Below are 22,191 nucleotides of genomic sequence, written 5' to 3'. Positions count from 1 at the left end.
ATGGCAACTTATGGTCCATTTCATCTGAAAAAAAAAAAGAAAAGAAAAGAAAGAAAAGAAAATAAATACCATCATCACCCAGTTTTACCGGAAATCGAGGCGAGTTACCTAATTTTCCACCCCACTGCTTGACATTCTTGTTTTTATTGATGAGCTAAGCTTGACTGCAACTGCAGCATCTTCACCTCGCAGCTCTCAGGAAATTGTTTGTGACAGCAGTTGTGAATAGACTCGGGCGGGTGTTTCCCGAAGTAGCAAAAACCTGACCGAGAGGAGGAGGCGAGAGGCAGTCCAGCTTCAAATATGAGGTGGATGTGAATCCCCCTTTTGTACGTGAGAATAAAGTTTTGCCCAGAAGTTGGCAGGCGGCAGCTCTTCCTGTTAACACGTCGGCTCCAGTGTTGAGTGTGTACGTGTGTGAGACCGGCACTGTAACGTTAGCGCTGTGGTGAGTAGTTTCAGTCCAGAGACGAAGGCAGAGACACGAGGATATGATTTTAAAACTTTAATTCCCATAAACGGAATATACACTTTTGCTACAGAGCTGTCTTTCTACTGTGTTGGTAGGTTATTTGTCGTTTTAAATGCTGGCAGTACTTGTAATGTGATGATACACAGGTGTAATGCCTTCTAATGGACTTTTTTTTTTAATGAAAGCATGTAGCCTTCACTGTGCTGTCTTCATACTTTCTCCTTCATACTTTATTTTCTCTGCTCTTCAGAGCTCTCTTACCAAGTTCATTCGTGTGAGTTGTCTGTCAGGCTATCTATGGAGAGAGGTTCCAGCTCAAAACATTCAGTACATGTGACAATAATTTGATTTCAACCACTTAAAAGTGAAGACCTCTCCTTGAGGAAGCAGGTAACAGAAGGTGAGGGGGGTTCATTTTAAAAAAAGTATATCTTGCAGCAGCCCTTATCTCACTTCCTGTCTGTGTGATTCCATTCTGTCTGCTCGTAAGTGCCTTTCTGACCTGAATATCAGCCTGCAGACGAATAACAAGGTGTTTGTCTGTTGTTAATCGCAAGAGCTTGCTCAGGGAGTGTCAGGGGTGAAGTGTGGGGCACCAGATCTTTGTTGAACCCTTTTACATCACCTCGTCTTTGCTTGTTCCTCAGAGGGAGCGTTTCAGTGTGACTCGGATGGGTCTTGTGATAGTGCTGTTAACAAAACAAAGAACAACAGCTTTGTCTCCATCTGATAAAAAAACCTGAGGTGTATGTGCCAAGAGTCCTGTATGTCCTGAAATCTGTTTGTTGTTGTTTTAGTCATGGTAGAGGTTGAATCAGCCAACATGTGCTCAAGAATCATATCTGGTTGTTCGTGTGCGTGCATGCGTGCGTGCGTGTGTAAATGTGTGTGTGCTCACAGGTTTTATAGTTTATAGTAGAGAGAAGGGCAAGCAAATACAGGATGTGTGTCTCCAAGATGGCTGTCATAAAGACACACTCATATCCTCAAAGTCATTTACCTGTTGGCCTGATGCTCAACGTGTCATCGATAAAACCACTTGTATTGGGAACGGCTGCTCAGTGTGTATCAATAGTGGATCGCTCGCTGGTTTGCATGGCACCAAATACTGTGAGTTTTGGATTATTTTATTTTTATTTTATCAATAGTTTTCCTTGTTTCTCTGTTTGCGGTCCACTGGCATAGCACGGTATGTTATGTTAAGGGGTAAAAAAAAGGAATTTGCATCGACCTGACTTAGATAAACAGCTCCTGTAGAGATGGCAGAGCTGAGCAAACATTTCAATAAGAATATTTTCTCTCCTCACTGAACCAGAGTAAGAGCCCACTTTTTACAAAATTGAATGGCAATGAATAACACATGATCTGGGTGCTTCTTTCCCTTTTTTGCTCGCTCTTCTTCCTTGTTGTAGGGCTCATTCTTTTTCAGAGCAAGGCTGTTTTAGCTTTGACACATCTTCACAATAATCAAGAAGTTTTTCTTTGCTATCTTCTCTCAATTTTTCTTTTCATTTGTTTCCCTGTGAACTGTCTCGGCCACAGTAACTCATATCTTTGCACGTTAGTGATTGTTATCGCCGGTGTCAAAGTCACGTCAGCGATGCACAGTGGTTAAGCAGAGGGCTGTTATCAGTGCGAGCAGATAAGAAAGAGATGGGCTGAGTCTCTGCATGTAGTTCTGTTTATGTACATGAAGTAAACCTTCTGCTTGTGTCTGTTTCTTGTTGATATAGATTGTACTGGGTGGGTTGGGAGGAGTTGGAAGTGTTCATCATTCAAAATTAAAACCTGGTAAACAAGATTTAGGTGTACTATGGGCCGGCCTGGCCAGACAGGTCTGAGATTCAGGGTTAATCCTGTCAGTGGAAAACTACATTGGGGAAAATGGAACACAAACAAGACATATTCACCCTCCAGCAACAGCACAGTGTATGCTTTTCTTGCAGAACTACACTGCTTTTTTATGATTTTTAGATTTCTACATTTACCTTCTATGATCTTTGCATCTCTAGCCAGAAGGCAGCTCTGGCATGTCTACTTTATGAGCAAGCCACTGGTTATTATATGTTGCAAATTGGGTCTGGTATTAAAGAGCAAATTCAATCGGCATTCAAATGTACAAGAATATATTACCCAATTTGAAAAATAATACAGGCGTCAGGAGCCATTTTGATACAGAGGCAGTGGACTGGGTTGATAAATATTTCCAAATTGGATCAGCTTATTATTTCACCCAAAGCGACTCTGAAAAGCAAATTGGATACAGAAGGGGATTTTATTTGCAGCTTCTTAGGTTGTTTGCGTTTGGAGATTTACTGCAGCTATTCAAGAGGCCAGAACAGCCCACACTACACTCTCTCTGCAATCAGCCTCAGTTGTGTGATTAACATCTTTTTCCAATATAGTCAACCAAAATAGTTCTTAATGCTGTTCTGCTAATTTAGCATAACGATAATCTTGTTGTGGACTGGGCTGCGCTCGTTCCTTTGCAGCCCTACAGGGTGGACATTTGTCTCACATGAAGGTTTCAAGACATCAACAACTACCATGGCAACATTTATAGATGAGATTAGAAATTTTAGCCAGATTCTTAATGTCTGGGTCTTTCATAAAGCTGTCGGAAACATTGAAAGAATGAACTGATGTTTACTGGTCTTCTGTCTCCAGTCTGCCTCCTTTTCACTTTTACTTTCATTCACCACATGTGGTCATTTGAATCCACACGCATTACAGTGAGCATAAATCACTTCCTTAAATTGTATTAATGAGTGGGTTACAGTTAGTCGGTAACTGCTGTGTGTGGGTGTAAGGTGGGTGTGTAGAGGTCTGAGTCTTGTTTGTTTATCACCACCTTTAAGGGTAACATCCTTATTTTTCCCCATGTTTTTGCATCTTAGTGAATAATGGGGGCAACAGTATTTGAAGTTAGGTCAGTATTGAGCGAGACTGTAGTGATGTCTGGGTTTTGGTAAATTAATATAGAACAGAATAATAGGATATTCCTATCACATAATAGTTAAATACGATCAAGAAATGTCTTTCTCTGGTAATAACATTAAGAGTCAAGCATGGAGAGACTTTTGGACCTTGGAGCAGGTACACACTTCAATCAAACTAGACAGACACAAAAAATAATTTAGGTTCAACTTTCTACTGTTCCAACAATCACCAACTCTGGTTTGATTGAAATAAACCTTTAATTCATAGGGGTAGAATCAGCAGAAAAAACAAGAATATTTTTACATCTACCGGGGTGAGTTAAAGGTTTATTTCAGCCTAACCAGAGGTGGTAACTGTGGGAAGATGAACCTAGATAGTTTGGGTGAGGTTTGTTTTGCTTCTGTCGCATTCGAATGAAATGTGATTTACAATGATAAAATTGTTTGGGTTTTGTTAACGGAGTCTGGTGACTTTCGTGAAAGCGATAGCTGCTGTTTCTGGTTGAACAAAAAGCATCTTAATCTTTGACTAAAAGGGTATCTCTCTGCAGGGATCCTTTCTATAATTTTGTGGGACAACAATCTGAGTTTTCATTAAGACCGATTATCAGCCCTGTCCAGTTATTTGGCCGATATTCAGCTTTTTATCTGTGAATTTTCTGTCAGATTGCCGATAAAATAAACAAATTCTAAGATGTGCTACTTTAGAGGCCGCTGCATCAATGTCCCACCCACTACAATATTTGATTGGTAACATGTCGCAATTAATAGCCTCTAAACAATAAAATAACCAGAATCTGTGCAGTAACTAGTAAGAAAATGTATAAAATAAATTTCGTGGAGAGGAAGTATAAAGTAGCAAAATGGAAATACTCAAAGTACCTTAAAGCTGTACTAAAGAAGAGTACTTGAGTAAATTGTACAAAGAGTTTCATTTTTACTACTAATGAAAATCAGTCCTAAATATCGTTTTTCAGTCTCCTTGATTTCTAATAATCGGTGTCAGTATCGGTCGACCCCTAATCTACAGTAATGGTATTTAATCACAGTGTTCTTTCATTTGTGTTTGTTCATAATCAAATTCTTGTCACCACAAACACATGGGAAAATGGGGTCCAGGTTGAAAAATACTGAAGTTACCCTTTAACAATGCAGGTCACCTCAGTTCTTTCCACATCGTCATTAACTATGGAGGAAACAGGGACACAATGGGCATGGCTAACAATGAAAGGGAGCTACAGTGTAACACTGGCACAAAGGTCAATGGGAGAGTTCCTTCTGTGTACAGTATCAAAAATTGCATGAGTGACTATTAGTTCCTGATCCAAAGCCAGCATCAATGGCTAAATGTGGCCATTGAGGCTTCTTCCGGGACCTTGACCGGAAGAGAGTTCACTCAATGTTTTCCCACTTAAAAATATCCCCATTCATATTGTGTTGGATACAGCTGGGGCTTTGTTTGGCCGGCTAAGGACATCTGCGTTTCACATCTACGTGGTGGTGATGGGGAACAGAGGTAGGGTTTGTTTTTAAGGCCCTGTGCCATGAGGAAGTTGAGATTTCTCCTTTAAGAACAACACACACACAAAATAAATCCAAACCATTGTAAATGTGTCACTGATGAGGTAAAGTTTAGTTAAAGTGAAATCGAGCTCTTACTTTTCTCAACATGAAATAAATATTGCCCAGCAGGATACAATAAACACAGAAACATATTTATTTGATTCCTTTTGTTTTGCCAGTTGAAGTCATTGGGCACTTTTTTTTTTGTTGCTCAACACCTGGCACAGCACCTGGCCTTTGTATAGGGATGGGAAAATGTTGAATAGACACTTGTTGCCAGCTCTCAGAACAGTTTTCCGCTGAACACTATGGGAAATAACGTTGTCTCTCACTGACCCTTTCACTGCCTCCCACCTCAGATTACAATCTCGATATGCATGCATACTTTTAAACCAGTTAAAACAGCACAAGGACTTGTTGGGCTGGAATTTGGAGTTTTCCACTGACTTGCAGTTTGTGATCCTGAAACTGAAAGTGCCAGCCAAGCCCCAATAATAGACAGCACCGCGGCTTTCCATCACACCCTATCTCTAAACCAAAACACCAAGATTTCACACACATCAATGACTGAATATTAATAGCAGATATTTTTAACTTTTCTTTTTTCCCCCCGCAGCATTTGAAGATGATGCGATTGCTGTTCCTGTGTCTGCTGCTGCTGCTGCCAGCCGCTACTGGTATGTTCTCATCTCTGTGACGCTTTCAGGTGATAAACATCTAATCAGGGTCTGTGCATCCCAGCACCGGCATGTTTTGCTCACCTACCTACGTATGTGCACCGTCTATGGAGATTAATGTATGCACACGCTTTTGAATTATACAACCACCTCAAAAAGAAGATGCTACTATGAAGCATATGGTGTTTGTATATAGAAGAATAACACTAAAGAAAAAGGCAGATAAATTAGCAGCAATGATGTTCTTTCGCAGTATAAAAGATGCCAGAATATAACAGACTTCACCACCTTTTATGTGATACAGGTATAACATTAAGCTTACTGTAGCAAATACTTTTGTGCTGTGCAGTCCATGTATCTGAATGTAACAGCACCCTGGAGCAGACTAACCTGTAAAAACTGTATCACAGGTGCTGTGAATGTATTCTAATGCTGTGCCTGTGTGTTTGTTTTTTTTCTTTGCAGCTGTTTCAGAAGAAAGTGAAGGATCAGCTGATGGAGGTAAATACAGAAATACTTCATGAAACTTTTTAATCAGCTGGGCACAGTTGTAACTGTAGTATACTGTAACTGGTTCTCATATGAAGTCAATTAAGGGACACAAATACATATGATTTAGATTGTTAAGTATTTAAATCAGAGATCACAACAATAAGAAACAACAAAGAACGTTTTTTGTTAATATGTTTTGAAAGGAATTATCACACTTATTTCACTCTCTGGTCTTTTTCTTGTTCCCACATGTGTCTTGTCCTGTTGTCAGTCACGATATTTCATCCTTGTTTTGACTTTAGGTGAGGGTAGTGGGTCGTTTAGGCCATACATAAAGTAATTACACGGACGTCAAGGATCAAACAGACATGTTTGTTGACATGAACTGAAGAATTTCATGTCAAATAGAACCCAATAGTTTCTTGTCTGCTAGACAAGAAAAAACATACCTTTCCTAGGTGGTCTTGACTCCTGAATGTAAAGGAAAGAGTTGCAATATATTATTGAATGATATATGTATTTTATTTCTTCTTATTTCATTATTTCTCAACATGTCCATGGGCTTTACACAGGTGCACACCAGAGCTAAATACTTTGGTGTGATGGCTTTAACATGAAACTCTCATTTCTTACTCAATGATTTAACTTCCTGATTTTAGAGTTTTGTTATCTACTCACAGTTTCGGTCACATGTTTACAGTTTTGGTTTCTTGTTTGGAGTTACGTTATTTCCTTCAATTTTAGATCGTTTTATTTTTCTGTGTACAATATTGACTCTTGTCCATAGTTCATTTTTTTGCTCTCAGACATTTGGTCCTAAACTGACTCATAAATCCATCGATCAATCGTGTTGCTGAAAGATTAGAGGCGTTGTAGATACTTGGACTATTGTACAGTAGAAGTACACTGTTATTATTTGAAAGTGCTCACACACCTTCACAAGCATCTGATTTCTTCTTATTTCACAGATCTGGACGATGAAGATTTAAATGAAGCAGCATGTGAGTTATTGATCAGTTGTTATTATCATTATTATAATTAGATCAGTTTCGAAGTTTGGATTGGAGAGCAGTAGGATTTTCTAGTTTCTCCATGCATCACACCCACAAACACTGTAATGGCAGCTGTCCAGAGGAGAGTATGTGAAGGTTATGGCCTCTGTAATTATTGCCAGTAAGTCAGCATAGTGTGTATGGTGCTCCAGGCCAGTGAGATGTGTGAAGGGCTCTGGCCCCTCTTGGCTTTCCCTCCTCCCAACCATTAAGCCCTGAATGGAATCAATTAGCTCCCTGGAGGGGCCCTGCAGATTCTGCCGAAAGGCCAATGAACACGTCGTCTTCTCCACCATCCTGCCGGCCAGCTAATCAACATTGGCATTCTCATTCTCTCTCTACGCTTCTCTCCGTCACTCCTCATCTTCCCTTTGATGGACATTTGATAGAATTACAGATCTGTTTAGAGAAGGGCTGCAGCCAGTCCACTCTTGGTGAAGCAGTGTTTCTGCAAAGAGATACGATTGCTGTGAAGCCTCAACACTCTCCTCTGTAGACACAAACACACAATACTTAATTTCATATGTTTCTTTTTTTTTCATTCTTCTCAAGTAAAGTGTAAACACTTAGGCAACACACAAGTCAAAATGATTACCTGCATGACCTAAATAAGTAGTCCAACACTAAATATTCTTGTTTACTTTCTTGCTGTGAAGATTGATACTACACTCATACTTGTGTGGTTAAATAAAGTTGCTAGGACATCACTGCTAATGGTGCGTAGGAGCCACCAAGGCTAACAATTTAGCAAGCTAGAGAGCAGGATAAAGATAAAGGCAGTAAATGCAAAGGCATTAAATAGATGAGGCCGTTGGGAGCACATCAACATATTTCCCGGATATATCATAAAATTCGAAAGAAAACTTGCAAATGACCGGCCTAATTTGAAATTCAAAAATCTTCTTCAAACTTTTTAATCACAACTCTGATCAACACACAAGACTAAGATTTTCACAAACAAAACAATTCTATGTGAGCATGAGCCTAAGGCAATAATGCAGTGCAATTTAAATTATTAATATAAATAACCAATGTACTCATATCAGTTTGTTAACTTGCATATCTTTTATCACATGCAAACACATGCAGTTACATGATACGTTCCGATGTTGTTGTGTTGAAGTCTGTTCCCCAGTCAAATTATGTTACCCTGTTAGGATTGTGTTTCCTTAATTTCAGCAGATGGCACACACATCAATGGGAAACAGACTTTAACACAACCCCAGATAAAAATGGGTCAGACAAAAAATGAATAACATGTAATTTAACTCAATTGTGTTATCAGTTCTGATTTACTTTTTTAAATGAAAATATGAAATCATGAATATTTTATAGCCATTTCAAACGTAACCACCTGCAGTACCATTACCTAACTTCGCCCACACTTTGGGAATCAAACGACTAAATTACAATAAATGAACTTGCCGTCCATTGAACTAGGTGCTTTCAGACTATTTCCACCAACAAAGTTGTGAATCCAACAAGAGATTGGCGTTCATATGGACTGTTATCGTGAACACTGTAAACCCAACTTCATTTACAGGCAGCATATAAAGCTACAGCCAGTAGCCGGTTTGCTTAGTTTAGCATCTTTGTTTAGTGAGAAAGCACAAGCTGTGGATTGTGTGCTGGACTGGTCTTGGCCAGGCTAACTTCCTTTTTTGTACAGATTAAACAAACAGGCCTGTGTTGATTAATGAGCTGAGGTGTTGGTTGGTGACATTTGTTACCTTTTGACAGAACCAGTGTGTAGCTGTCACCCTCTGTTCCCAGTCTTTATGCTAAGCTAAGCTAGGCTGCATGGTTGTAGCTTCTCATTTACCGTTCAGACATGAGAGTAGTATCAATCTTTTCATCTAAACCTAGGAAAGACGGCAGATGACCATATTTCAAAACTCAAAGATTTGTTTCGGCATCAGTAGCGATGCTATTTCAATAACATGATGAGACTTTTTTTGTATGCAGTAGAAGTACTGCAGTACAGAAGTTATATGGGGGGCTTGAGTAGTGAATACAGTGCACTTGAAAACAGAATAATAGTCATCTTGTTCTCTTTGCCTTTTAAAGTCATTCCAGACCTTCGTAGCGGACCAGCAACTGACTCAGATACAGCTAAAGCTACAAGTGATGGTGAAGGCTCAGGTAAGAGAAGTGAAAAACAAATGTCAAAAATGATGAAGGATTCATAACCTCGTACACTGCTAGCTTCACTGCTTGTTTAATACACTTACAGCTAAACTTTTTATGTTTTCTCCTCTAGATCAATTCACCATGATTGTCATCATTGTAGCCGTGACCGCGGTGACTCTTTCTGTTGCAGCAGTAGTCAGTAAGTACTGTATTTTGTTGAGACATAATGTTGTGAATTTTGATTTAGTGGCCATTTCATTCCCACAATTGACAAATGTTCTGCTGTAAAGCCTCTCAGTGCTTACAGGCCAGAATCACCGTAGTCCCTGTGTGCCTTGTAAAGCTGTTAATACCTAAGAAAATATGTCTGTACTTTTCTCTTGTATAGTTATGACCTTTTCCATTTTTTTCCCTGCAGCCATAATGTTAGTAAGACGCCACATGCACAAACAACAGCAAGGGTAAGGTCAAATTCCTCCACTGTTAAAGTTGATATTTGATTGTAAACATTTTTAATCAATATATTTATATCCTTTTGTTGGGTTCTAGACAGATTTGAAGTCTTCTTTTTTGTGTCCTTTATTATCACACACAACAATTCTTCCATTCTTCCATATGGCCTCTACATAGTTTATCAGCGTGTTACTGAGAGATACATGTTCCACTTTACGCTAAGTCAGCCTGCAGGTGACAGAACCAGTCTGGCAAGTAACAGCCTTTCTGCTGCCTTGCCAATTTCCCTGAATTCATCCAACTCGTCAGCATCACAAAACCAGAGAAAAACATGCAGGTGGCAAAAAGCACCCGCATCCACCCATCTGAGCCCGTCTGGACTTGTACAGCAATTAGTATCACGGCCTGAGGCCACCACTGAACACTCCCTACCTCTAACCCTTTCCATCATAGTCATCAAACAATAGCCTTAAGACAGTGCCACCGGGTCTGTATGACTGAACGGGACAGGACCTAACGTGTTCCAAAGATTACCACATGAACTGAGGTCTGAGTCGACTACTCAGAAATAAAACAATACTGTAAACACGATCCTGGCGTCATGACAACAATCTGCCAACAGCAATCTGACAGCAGAACAGCCTAAACCAGTTATACAGAGTGAGGTTCTCGTTTCACTTTATGCCTCCCTTCCACACTTTGCTTATTTAACTGCAGTTAGCTGTGGGACAGCTTTCTGCAGAGTAATCAGGTTTCTTTTGTTCTGGGGTGCAGCAATAAATGACCTGCAGTTTGGGTCAGAAGGGTTACGGAGTTCAAATTAGTCTCCAGAGATCTCCAAGCAGCAGGAGAACTCCCATTGTGGAGCAGACACCCAAGACTGTCTGCAAGGGTTAAATTCCTGCGCAGGATTACTGGCTGCCTCTTGGGGCTGCAGTCAGCTCTGGCAGTGTTTGGTGCTGACTGATCGCTCTGCTGAAAAGAGGCTTAATCACACAGCAACCTCTGGCTTGTTGGATCAACAGTGCCTTGCCAGGTTTATAAGTCCCACCTGGGGATGAGCTGTGTTTTGAGGTGATGCAGTCACCGTGCACCTGTCAGAGCCCTGCAGCATGAGGCAGACGTGCAGTTTCCTGAATTCCGACACGCAGCGATGTTCCTTCTGTCTTTCTGTTAACCTAAAAATATCTTAAAGATGACATACTTTTGCTTTTGCCCTGTCTCACCCTTCACCCCCCTGTATTCACTTCCTGTGGCATGTCCTCTCTCTCGTCAGGATCTACTCGGTGCCCACAGAGCAGGACCAGAAAGGGGTGTAGTTCCTGGTGGAGTAGCAGTCCTCAAACACACAGATGAGAGGAGCAATGCACCAGGCTATGTCATCTCCTACTCTTTGACTCAGGACACTTCTTTGCACAACAGCTTGCTTCTCACTATTCAGTTCATTGCTCGCTCTTACGCAAACTCTTATCAATACATATGCAATAAGTGTTTTTACTGTTTTATACTTTTGTCTTTGTCCCAGTCGCTTCTAATCCACATACACACAATTTAGCCTGGGACACTTGGAACATATTCAAACCTTCTAATTGGATTCTATTTGAGGAATCCAAATCAAAGCCAGTGAATATGGCTTAAAGCTTCTTTTGTTAAAAGGGATAATTTAGTCACAGCCAGCGCTCCCCCCTTTTTTACTACCTGAAAAATTATTCCCACCAGCTATGCAGTGAAATCTGTATTTGTGTTTGATTCGGTGCACGTGGAACAGACCTTGCTGTGTGAAAAGGTCGATGAGTGAGACAAACCGCGCCAATCCACACTAAGCCAGCCCAGTGCTCACTTCATTCTCCTATTCACTTGTCTGACATCTTCTGTTCCTGGCCCATTAGCAATGACAGGAGGCAGTGCAATAAGAAGATAAAAACCTGTCCCCCCCCCCCCCTCCCTTCAACCTTGGTAAAAAAAAAAAAAAAAGAGAAAAGAAACGTGTCGAAATAGCCAGTCTGAACATCTTCTTGCAAGGCATCAAATTAATCGACCGCCATGAGTGATGATGTTTTCTTTTCCCCCTCTCTTTTTCGTTTTGAAAGGCTTTCACTTCAGTCTTGCAGATTGTAAATAGCTCTCTGAATGCTGTAGAGAGTTAGATTAATGCCTCACACGCTGGCAGAGAGGAGCTGGGTGCGAGGGAGGGATAAAATCTCTCGAATCAAATAAAGTGTTGGGAATGATTGGGAAAATACCAACAATGCTTTTGTTTCATTCATACGGGGCATGATGGCTTCTCTGTTTTCATTTAAATGGAAATCAATCATGCTCTGTGAAAGAAAGCTTTCTATCAAAGAACCCAGGGCACTGGCTGCCTTATTTGTTCATATATGGAGAAGGGAACTTTCTGTGGCAAAGGTTGAAGGGGAAAGGGACACGCTCCTGTTAGACATGACAGTATTTCATCTGCGGCCTCATGAGGAGCATTTGTAACGCAGTCGGCAACACTGGGAAGGACTAGATGGGGTTAAACACTGGATCTCACTTTGCTCTTCCACTAAATCTTGCAGCTATTCTTGCCACTGTGGGCAGGCCTTGGCTCCAATCCAGTCAGATTTGAGAGCAAAAACAATTGTGCAGTCACGTCTTCATCAGGGTGTGCAGTGGTTGTACAGGTCTTTGCTGTAGTGGTGATGCATCCTTATTTACTTAACACAAACAAATTGGCAGACGTGATTGTTTGTCTGTGCCTTTGTTTTACTTGAGCACTGTGTGTAAAGTGTGTTACTTCTCAGCGTAGCGTAGCATTGCCCAATAAGCCTTCAATATGTGTCAGCATTTCAATGGGAGGACAATTGGACAAAAATTGCAGCACAAAACATTTCAGTTTTTTACGTCTTTGTAGTTACATATTCATATTTACTGATATTCACTATTTCTGTTATACAAACAAACCACAACACCATAAGATCAGCAGCAGAGTGTTCTCTTTGATTGCTTTTTCCAAAATGTAGAAAGCAAATAGACATTTATAGATAGTATTTTGGTCCAGCCTGCTCCACGTATATGAACGAACTCTGCTGTTATTCCCTCTCTGTGGTGACACTACTGATGTAAATGTAAGAAATTGTAGCTTCTTTGTTTCCTCCTCAAAGCGATGTATGTATGAAAAGGTTATGCATTTTTTTTTTTTTTAAAACTGGCAATTTTTCTGTCCATTCTGTCCACAAGGGATTGCAGAAACAGATGAGTTTTCTGTTTTCTATACTTGGTTGTATTTTCTTACTTTGCAGCACTTCCTTTTCCTAAAATGCTGCACATGTGCTGTCAAATTGAAAATGTTTTACTCAACTTGCTTGTGGTTTATTCTGTGTTTTCTTAAAGGGTAAGGTAAGGTCAACATTATTTGCACATTTAAGTGTGTTAACACGTCTTACGGCGTGCCACTTCATATGCAAAAAGAGTACTTGTGGCTCCAGAGAAGCGGCACGTAATCTGATTATTTTCCTACAGCGAAGTCACTCAGTGTCTAAGCTGCATTGTGGGTAATCTCGGTGTCAGGTTTTGAAAAGCTGTCCACTAGTCTAGTGTCGCATTCCTATAGCACTGTTACAGGAACACAGTGGAACCAGTGATACTGCCTTTTTATATTCCACAATTATTCTTTCTTTTCAAAACCTGCTGCCCACATTACCCACAATGGAACTTGGCCACTGAGTGACACCACTGGAGACAATTTATCAGATTACATGCTGCTTCCTCTGGAGACACTAAAGGTTTTATGCAGCGTTTTTCACACAGTACTCAACAAAACCTAGAAACTCACTTTTTGTGTAAAATTGGTGGAGTTACCCTTTAAGGTGCAGTGCATTGAGCAATTGTCTGACCCTTATGCATTTTTTTTAGTTTTTAATATATAATATATTGAAAATATTTACAAATATATTGAGCTATGCATCTGCGTTGTCTCTTGATTGAAAAAAATATTGTACTTGGCTAAATGGTCTTTTTATATACTTGTTGAGTTTGAAGGGTGATGTCTTCTCTCCACTGTTTATTTTATAAAATGTGTGTAAAAACAAACAAACAAAATGTGGTGGGTGGGATCACTTATTTGCCAAAAACTCATCTATACATATATAGATATATATATATATATATTTGTATTTTAGTGTCATTTTGCAGAAAATAACTTGCGTTCATATGCACTTGTGTATCCAGGTAGCCCATACTGTATGTATTATTTGTGCCAAGGACATTTACAGTTGTTTTTCATCATCAAATAATTCAGTACAATACAGGACCTTTTTTATATCGCACAAGAAAACAATTGCAGTAGGTGACTGTATATCACTAACTGAATCCCCCTGCACAGCTGCTGTCGCCTTCATTTTGTTCTAATACCAATTAGAACAGTGAATACTCCTGTATATTATGTAGGTATGCTGAACTCTGGATTTTATTGATTTGAACATTAAATCTGTTTTCAAATTTGCTTGCTTTCTACAAGTTTGTTGTCTGTATCATTTTGTCGCCATATGGATGCAAAGATAAAGCGCCAGTGGATCTTGTTTAATCTAGGGCTTTACTCATTTACACGCATAGAGCCACTAAGAGGCTTAGACACCCCTTACTAAACATCACGTTTTTGTTGAGATTGAAAGAGTGAAGAGCGTGCAGCCAGCATCATATCAGGAAGAGGAAGTGACCCAGCTTCATTTTTAGATTGTGGCAGACACAGATGTTGTGTGATATTGTCAAATAAGAGCTATTATTAGGTTATTCTTCATAACCTTTAATAATAATCCTGGCTTTGAGACACTGGCTGTCATCAGTTATAAGGTATAAAGGTGATTAGAAAAAAACCCGCTCTGTGGCTGAAGGTGTGATTAAAACATGAGTCATCTCTTTATTATTTGCCAAGATAAATAATCACTTTACTTTTTTAGTGCAGTTTTGCCAAGTATAGACACAACATTTGACAAAGATTAAGCCGGTGATGGCTCAATTTTTTTTCACTTGGCAGCATGATTCATGTTTTGACACTGTTACTAAGCAGCATACATTCAGTCAGTCCACATGTGTACACACACACTGCTAGGTGACTGAGTGTTTCTCTGTCGATCGACTCCTGGTTGGTTTCTTGCAGCTCTGTAGTTTTATCAGTGTACACCCTCTGCTCTCTCTCCTTGTGCCGAGACTACGTGATACGACCTGGAAAATCAACACGCAGAACATTTAAATAATCAAACACTATCAATTATATTTATTAAACACAAACAAACCAGATAAGAAACATTTAAAAAAATGCAGTTTACAGTTGGTCTGTTATGGTTTCGCCCAACAAATAGCTTAATCATAATCTTTTTGATCTATTAGTCATCACAGAGGTTTTAGTCAGCAGTCTGTTGAGCTATTATACGTCTGAAGTGAGTGATTGTTTACCATCTATCATCCAGTAGCCTGTGATGTAAATTACTTGACTCATTCAGCTGCAGTTTCCCAACAGCATGATGTAAGCGCGGCTACCCTTCATGCACATGGACCCTAATTTACATCACTTTTGTCTGTCAGCTTTCATTGCCTTATTAATCAGCAGTTGTGCTAATCATGCACCTCTCGAACATAATAAAAAATATGAACATTCGCTGGCATTATTGAAATAAAAGGCTGTAAATACTTACTTAGATGACTTCTTGTGACACTTGGGCAGCCGGCAGACCCTGCCACCTACAGACAGAGATGGGCAATGGAGTGAGAAGGGCAGTTGGACGTAAAGTGGCAGTATGTAAGAATTGGCTACCTGTCTAATTCATGCTCAAAACAACAAACAACATTGGGGGCTGTATATCATCAGAGTAACTGTTAAACCCCCCCTCCAGTCAGTTTTTCTTCCTCAAGATCAACATCACTGACGTGGATCAACGATAGCATCGATATTAGCATGGACAAGCAGTATGAATATTAGCAGGGAGAGTGATGTCATTAAACAGAAGTTCTTTTTGTGTATTGAGTATCTGCAGAGTTTATTCATGGTCAGACAACGTCACTGCTGCACTTTTCCTCTGCTCTGAGCACCGTCGCTGCACCATCGACCACTCACATACTACGCATGGACCTATTTCTTGAAGGAGCCAAGCTTGGATGATGACGTATGACTCGTACTATAGTCATACGACATTATTCCATATTAGCAACAGCTTAAATTTTGTGACTTTGGGCACAAAATTTGGTTATTTATCAAAAATATTTGGAAAACAGTGTGGCTCATCAACATTGCCAGGAAAGAAAATGCCAAAATACACTGGAAGGGGACTGCCATTAGACAGTTAGCTCAGTCTGGACTAGGAGCTCAGAGCACTAGGGTAGTGTTGGTGTTTATACTGCCGACTGGTTAGCATGCTAACTTCAGCAGATATATCTGCAGCACCATACATACACACTGATGTTTCTCCACATTTGTTGATCATTTTTGTGAACTGAATTCTTACATGTTGCACATTTAATCAGAGGTTACACAGGACAAAAGTAGCTTTCAAAGTCATACTTACATCCGATCACCATGATGCCCAGGACGAAAAGTAACGCTGCAATGGCAAGTCCAGCCTGGCGCAGGGATTTATAATCTGAACATACAAAACACAAATCAAACGCTCCACCATAGACACAACAGGTTGATAACACAACAAACACAAGTAAAGTGTAGCTTCTTACCATAGGTGAAAGCGTCGTCTCCCAGCCCATCTATAAGGAGTAAAAGTAGAAAGAAAAGTACTGAATTAAGTTTGACTGCTGAACACAGGAAGCCTCTACAGGAAGAAAAAAGAACGAGGATCACTGGGGAACAACAGTCAGAGATAGCAGAACAGATCTACTGGCCCTGCTGACATGCTGTTGATGGTGTATCAAAACCATATCTGTGGTAAGCCAGCACAGCATGAGGACACAAATATCTTATCTCTTCTTGCATAAGGTACAATCAAGTACTAATCTGTTGGCAATAGAGGAAGTGAGGCGCTCTATTCTGCCTCTCCACCATGGGTTTTGTTTGGAAGACAGGGAATTGTGATACTGTCAGTCTGCCATGAGATAACAATAAAACCGCATCGCCTGTGGCATTTAAGGTAAGTACGGAGTAGTAAAATTTTTTGTTACCCCAGGCAAAACTGGTCCTGGCATCGATGATTTTCATAGTTGTGGATGGGGAGGATGTCACAGTGGATGCTGAAGAAATAGACAAGTAAAAACATTAGTTTCCATGACTTTTTAAAAAAATATTTTCTGGATCCCTTTTCCCTCTGTATTTAATATTTATGAAGTCTAATATGTATGAGACACAGGTTTTTAATGCAAAAGCATAATTCAATATAGGGGAGCATATTTTTTCTGGGACATACTTACTTCCTTATCTTTGCCATACGAGTCCATACATAATTATGTCTCATAAAATTCCAGGTGCATTTCTATGTTTAACTCCATTTTTAATTGAATTTCTGAATATTTCAGTGGAACGACTCTCAGAGGAAATTCAGGCTGACACTTTTTAAAGCTCTCTCTGTCGCTCTCACTCATTCTAGTTCTCCCTCTTTCCCCGCTGCTGTAAAATGCAGCAGGAATACTCCTCTGTATATCTCAACAAGGACAGGGAGTTTAACATTTTCTAATTACCTCATTATTAGTTTTAAAGCTTGCTGCATTCTTGATGAGAATGTCTACTGTAAGCCTTTGCTACTGGTGTGACTGGATGTTATAGTGTAGTGGAGTGCTTATGGTTTGTCTACTATCCAAACTCAATGGCTCCACCAACTGGGTGTTTAAACACATGAGGGAGGGGGTGAAGAGCGTTACCTGGTCGAGATGTGATCTTTGTCTCCAGTTTTGTTGTTTCCTCTTTGGGAGCTACAGGGACATGAACATAAAAAAAAACATCAGGTTAAACTGAAATTATATCTGTTAGAGTTAACGCTTCGAGGGACACACCAGGCTACCTTTTGTAGTCATTTCTGATGATGTGGTGTTGACAGTGCCTGGTTTGACGGTTTTTGTCTGCTTGATTGTGGTTGGTTCAACAAAGGAAGTTCCAGGGGAGGAGTCAGCATCTCTGGTGACTCTGACTCCCACTCTTCTTCCTGTTGCATCAAGAAACAAACCAAATGAAATGAAAGAAGTCTGACCTTTTGTCATAAGATTAGATAGATAGATAGATAGATAGATAGATAGATAGATAGATAGATAGATAGATAGATAGATAGATAGATAGATAGATCTAACATTTATCATTATGCATAGTAACAGTAAAAACTTAAATAGCCTGGAGATCGAAAATGCTGCAAAGTGGCATTTCTCAGAACAGCCACAAGTATCGTACCAGTGGGACTTGCAGCAGTGGGCATTGTTGTTGGGCTTGCCGTATTGCTGCCCTCAGACGTTTCATCTGCAAGTGTGGGATTCTGAGCCCTTGAATCTACGGGGGAAAAAAGCCACATTTAATCACCAAAAACACAAGTCAGATGAGGCCCTTATAGCGAGGCCTCCATTCAGTACAGTGTACAGGAGGAACAAAGGACAGTGTTGTTTTTTCCAGTGACTCTCTCAAACAATGCTGTGATGTATTCCTGGCAGAGGCCAGACTTTGAGAATGTGTCTGGCCTTGCAGGGGAGAGAGGCCTGCAGATGCATGGAGAGTATGTCACAGTAATAGTCCTGTGAGTGGGCCAGTGCGGCACAGTTACAAAGAAGTGGCTCTCGCAAAACCTCTGGCTGCAACAGAGCTGGATTGTTGTGTGTGACTGCAGGACAGTGAGGCCGTTGTCCGTTTACTCACTCAGCACCTTCCAATTAGTGTTGAAGCTCTACAAAACCTCTACTTTCTTGGGCTGATGCTCTGATTCCCGCTACTATAATGAACCCGCATGATGGGACTTAACTAATCATGTCATGATTTATTGCTGCCACTAAGTTCTGATATGTCAGGTATATTAAGTGTGGATGAAAACCTTCATTCTGATTGTATTAAAATATGTGGCCGCTAAGTGAGAGGTGTTAGAAAAAGTCCTCTTGGTGTCATCATAGTGTCGTACAAAAGATTATTATAGTATCGTATTTGTGACAAGCCTTCATGTAAATTCTTCAGTATTTAAAGGGGAATTCCACCTACACATAAGGATCAGTTTACTCATAACAAATGTGAAAACAGTAAATGTCTTCTGTTGTTCTTGATGCCATGCATATGGGCATTTACCAGCCAGGTAGGGTCTACAGACCATACTCAAGTCTAAAAATGAAATATCTTGGCCCTTTCAATCTGCCACTTTCAAGTCCCACAATTTAAAGGTGCAATATGTAAAAAAAAAGTTTTTTAAAAATCAGAAATGAACTAAATAATCAACAGAAGGTGAAGAAACAAGTACTGAAATTATGTCATAAAGGTCTATGCATTGTGTTGCTGAGACATCTACTGAAGTACTGAAGTTAGCGTGCTAACCAGCTAGCCCTGTTCTGACAGCCCAGGAACCCCATAGACTGAAAAATATTCAAAAACACCCTGACTGGTTAGTGTCATTGCTTGAGTAGAGTTAGTAGAGTCAGAGCCAATCAGAGACAGAGTCTCTGGGTCTGTATGGAATACAGGTGGGGGAAAAACACAGTAAAATCAAAATAATGGGCCTGGACACCGTTTGGACAATGGCATGGCACCATGTGAGACGGGGGTCTGGCATCAGTCAACACCCGCTTCTGGAAGCCTGATTAAGGGTTACAGAGGGGTGACCCCTCCAGATGTCAGGAGCCAAACCCAGCAAGAAAAACATCTGTTGTTAGGTACAAAATGGTATTACACCACAGAACAGGCCAGGGCTAGCTGGTTAGCTAGATGTTTATTCACATTTTGTTTATAATTTTAGTTATTTTTTGTTTTAAACTAAAGTTCTTACATATTGCACCTTTAATGGAGGTGAGTTACACTAAATCAGTGGTGTACCCCTTTAACTTGGTAGTTTCCAAGATGAAGCTTAAAGTGACACAATACTTTTGAAAGAAGAAATGACACATTCTTTCTCTTACAAACAATATGTTGAAACTCATTAGCAATAAATGAGGATGCCGTTCACAGTACAGATCATAAAGCCCACTGAGGCAACGTGCTTATGATTTTGGGCTATATAAATACAATTGACCTGACTTAAAACACACCATTGCTCAGTTTAACACACTGAGGGGTCTTAGAATACTTTATCTAGCATAACCAGTAGCTTGTTGGCTAATATGTTAGCACATTTTAGATAGATACTGCTGTGTAACCGACATTAGCGAGTCAGTTTACTGACTTTTCGCTCCCTGTGCTACCACAGTATGAAGCTATATTTTGGCACTTTGCATACCATTATCCAGTTATTGTGAGCTGTAAAGGCTGCATAGACCAGCTTTAAAATCAATTCAGTTCTAAGTGATCTGATTCACGACCAGCTAGAATGTTTTGCACTCACCTTGTAACATGACAAACAGGACAAAGGTCATGGAAACCAAATAAATCTGAAAGAAAACACATTTAATGGGAGAAGAGGTGAAACAATGATGTGTAACCCGATCTCCATCCAAACTGGTGTCTTAACAAATTGAACTCAAACACAACCTAGGATTGAAACGACCCAGAAGATCTAATCCAGAGCCTGTCAGATATTGCAGCTGACTCAATAAATGACGACAGATCATACAAATGCAAACACTCTGGTGCATCGGTTAGAGAGGATTGGAGCAGATACATGATATACCCAGACAAAATGTCTGCTTGTTAATTTACACAGTGTCTCTTTAGCCATGGTTATGGTGTTACAACTGTTCAACCAGGGCATAAATACAAGCTGAGGATCTGCTTAGATTATCGCAGCAATCGCTCAGGAACATTTTGTACAAATCTGACAGACGGGAAGTTGAGGTTTAATACCACATGGCCATTTCTCCTTCCTGCTAAAGCAAACAGGCAACATCACCCACACTCCGTACGCAGCATGACACAAAACAGACTCTTACTTTGAATGTCAAACTTTATACGATACACACATCAGAACCACTCTTTTTTCCCCATTTGTCAAAAATGAGTGATCGAGGCCGCACATTGTGTATGCAATCCTCCCACACGTGTCTGCGTTCAACTTTATGGCACTGTTGATCAAACTTCATATTTTTCCAGTTTGCTGCTGTCACCAATTAAAAAAAATGGCATTGGATGATGTGTCAAAACAAGTCTTTTTAACATAATGGAAATCCTGTACTGGTGAGAAACATTCTCTGAATCAGTGGGAAAACATGCTATTTCCTCCCCCTCACAACATATTGCCCCTAGCTTGAAACAAAACACTATAGAAAAACAGAAGTAGGCAAAAAACCTGTCCAATATTGTGTGATTTTATAGCAATACAAAGAACAACTGCCAGGCAGGTGCAGAGACAGGTAGAGTGACAGATGGAAGTCTAGGCCAGTGGCTCGGTTTGGATCCACCCCAAGCAGAAAATGAATCTCGATCTTTGACCTATCCTGGTGGCAGCTTGTCCTCCGGGCTTGGAACAGTGTGACAGGTGAGCGTCTGTGGCCGTCATGAGCTGTGACAGCTCAGATTAGCAGGTCATGCCAATCTTCATTTCACTCCAGAGCATATGTCAAGATGAGGCCTGTTTCCCCTGGGCTGTACAGGCGTCTTTCCCTTCCCCTAGCCTGACCTGCCCGCCCGTTTGTCACATCCAGCACTCTCACTCACTCTCTGTCTGTCTGTTCATCCGTTTGTCTGTCATCCTCCATCAATCTCCTAACAGTCCGCTTCACCAGAAACACCCCTAAGCTCTCTGATATTTAGTCATCCATCCGGGCTATTATGCTTACCTTAGTATCCATCCTGTGAGATGCCCGAGTCCACAGATTTAGCCTCATCATCCACGATGCTTTTCCTCTGTATGTCACTTGTGGCTGATGGGCTAACTGCTAACCAACCACACCCATGTGCTCACCAGCACTACTTCCTCATCCAATTGCCTGAACTGTTACAGTCTCTCGCTCACCCACTTGCTCTCATGACATGGCCTCCTCCTTCTTCTTCTGTAGCTTCCAGTTTTTCACTCTCACTCACTCTGCCTGCAGTTCAGCCGTCTCTCAGCATGGTGGGTTGTCTTCCTACTTTATTTCTGTAGTCCCTACGGTAAACAGTCTCTCACTGTGTTTACCTGTCTGTCATCCTCTATAGCTTGCTGTTTCTCTACATGTTTATACAGTCTTCTCCTTCAACAGGTCAATCTGTCATTTGTGTCCATGTCTTTACCTAGAAATGAATGGCGCCATTGTTCAGAGAAATTGTCTCTATATTTACAGTCATTCAAAAATACAGAACATAGTTCAGGCATTTATAATTATATGGCTTCCTTTTATTAATGAAAAGC

The 22,191-nt window shown here is 40.4% G+C and overlaps 2 protein-coding genes across 2 annotated transcripts; one reads left to right on the top strand and one right to left on the bottom strand.

Annotated features, from left to right (window-relative positions):
• Positions 1 to 44: 44 nt before the first annotated feature.
• On the top strand, positions 45 to 14,261 carry LOC141011959 (uncharacterized). The gene is made up of 8 exons (XM_073485323.1): positions 45 to 99; positions 5,591 to 5,651; positions 6,117 to 6,152; positions 7,112 to 7,144; positions 9,263 to 9,337; positions 9,456 to 9,524; positions 9,744 to 9,786; positions 11,055 to 14,261. The coding sequence occupies exons 2-8, from the start codon at positions 5,600 to 5,602 to the stop codon at positions 11,095 to 11,097; spliced, it is 351 nt and encodes a 116-aa protein (XP_073341424.1). The 5' UTR covers positions 45 to 99; positions 5,591 to 5,599; the 3' UTR covers positions 11,098 to 14,261.
• Positions 14,262 to 14,650: 389 nt separating this feature from the next.
• Positions 14,651 to 21,733, bottom strand: fxyd5 (FXYD domain containing ion transport regulator 5). The gene is made up of 10 exons (XM_073485684.1): positions 21,641 to 21,733; positions 20,251 to 20,296; positions 18,135 to 18,230; positions 17,755 to 17,895; positions 17,615 to 17,665; positions 16,922 to 16,990; positions 16,481 to 16,510; positions 16,318 to 16,392; positions 15,451 to 15,496; positions 14,651 to 14,980 (listed from the first exon to the last, which is right to left on the bottom strand). Exons 1-10 carry the CDS (start codon positions 21,689 to 21,691, stop codon positions 14,929 to 14,931), a joined length of 657 nt encoding a protein of 218 aa, XP_073341785.1. The 5' UTR covers positions 21,692 to 21,733; the 3' UTR covers positions 14,651 to 14,928.
• Positions 21,734 to 22,191: the final 458 nt, after the last annotated feature.

The sequence above is a fragment of the Pagrus major genome, chromosome 17 (genome assembly GCF_040436345.1).
Source record: "Pagrus major chromosome 17, Pma_NU_1.0".
Classification (NCBI taxonomy): domain Eukaryota; kingdom Metazoa; phylum Chordata; class Actinopteri; order Spariformes; family Sparidae; genus Pagrus; species Pagrus major.
The sequence above is the reverse complement of the archived record's forward strand: the minus strand, read 5'-3'. Positions and strand labels throughout refer to the sequence as shown.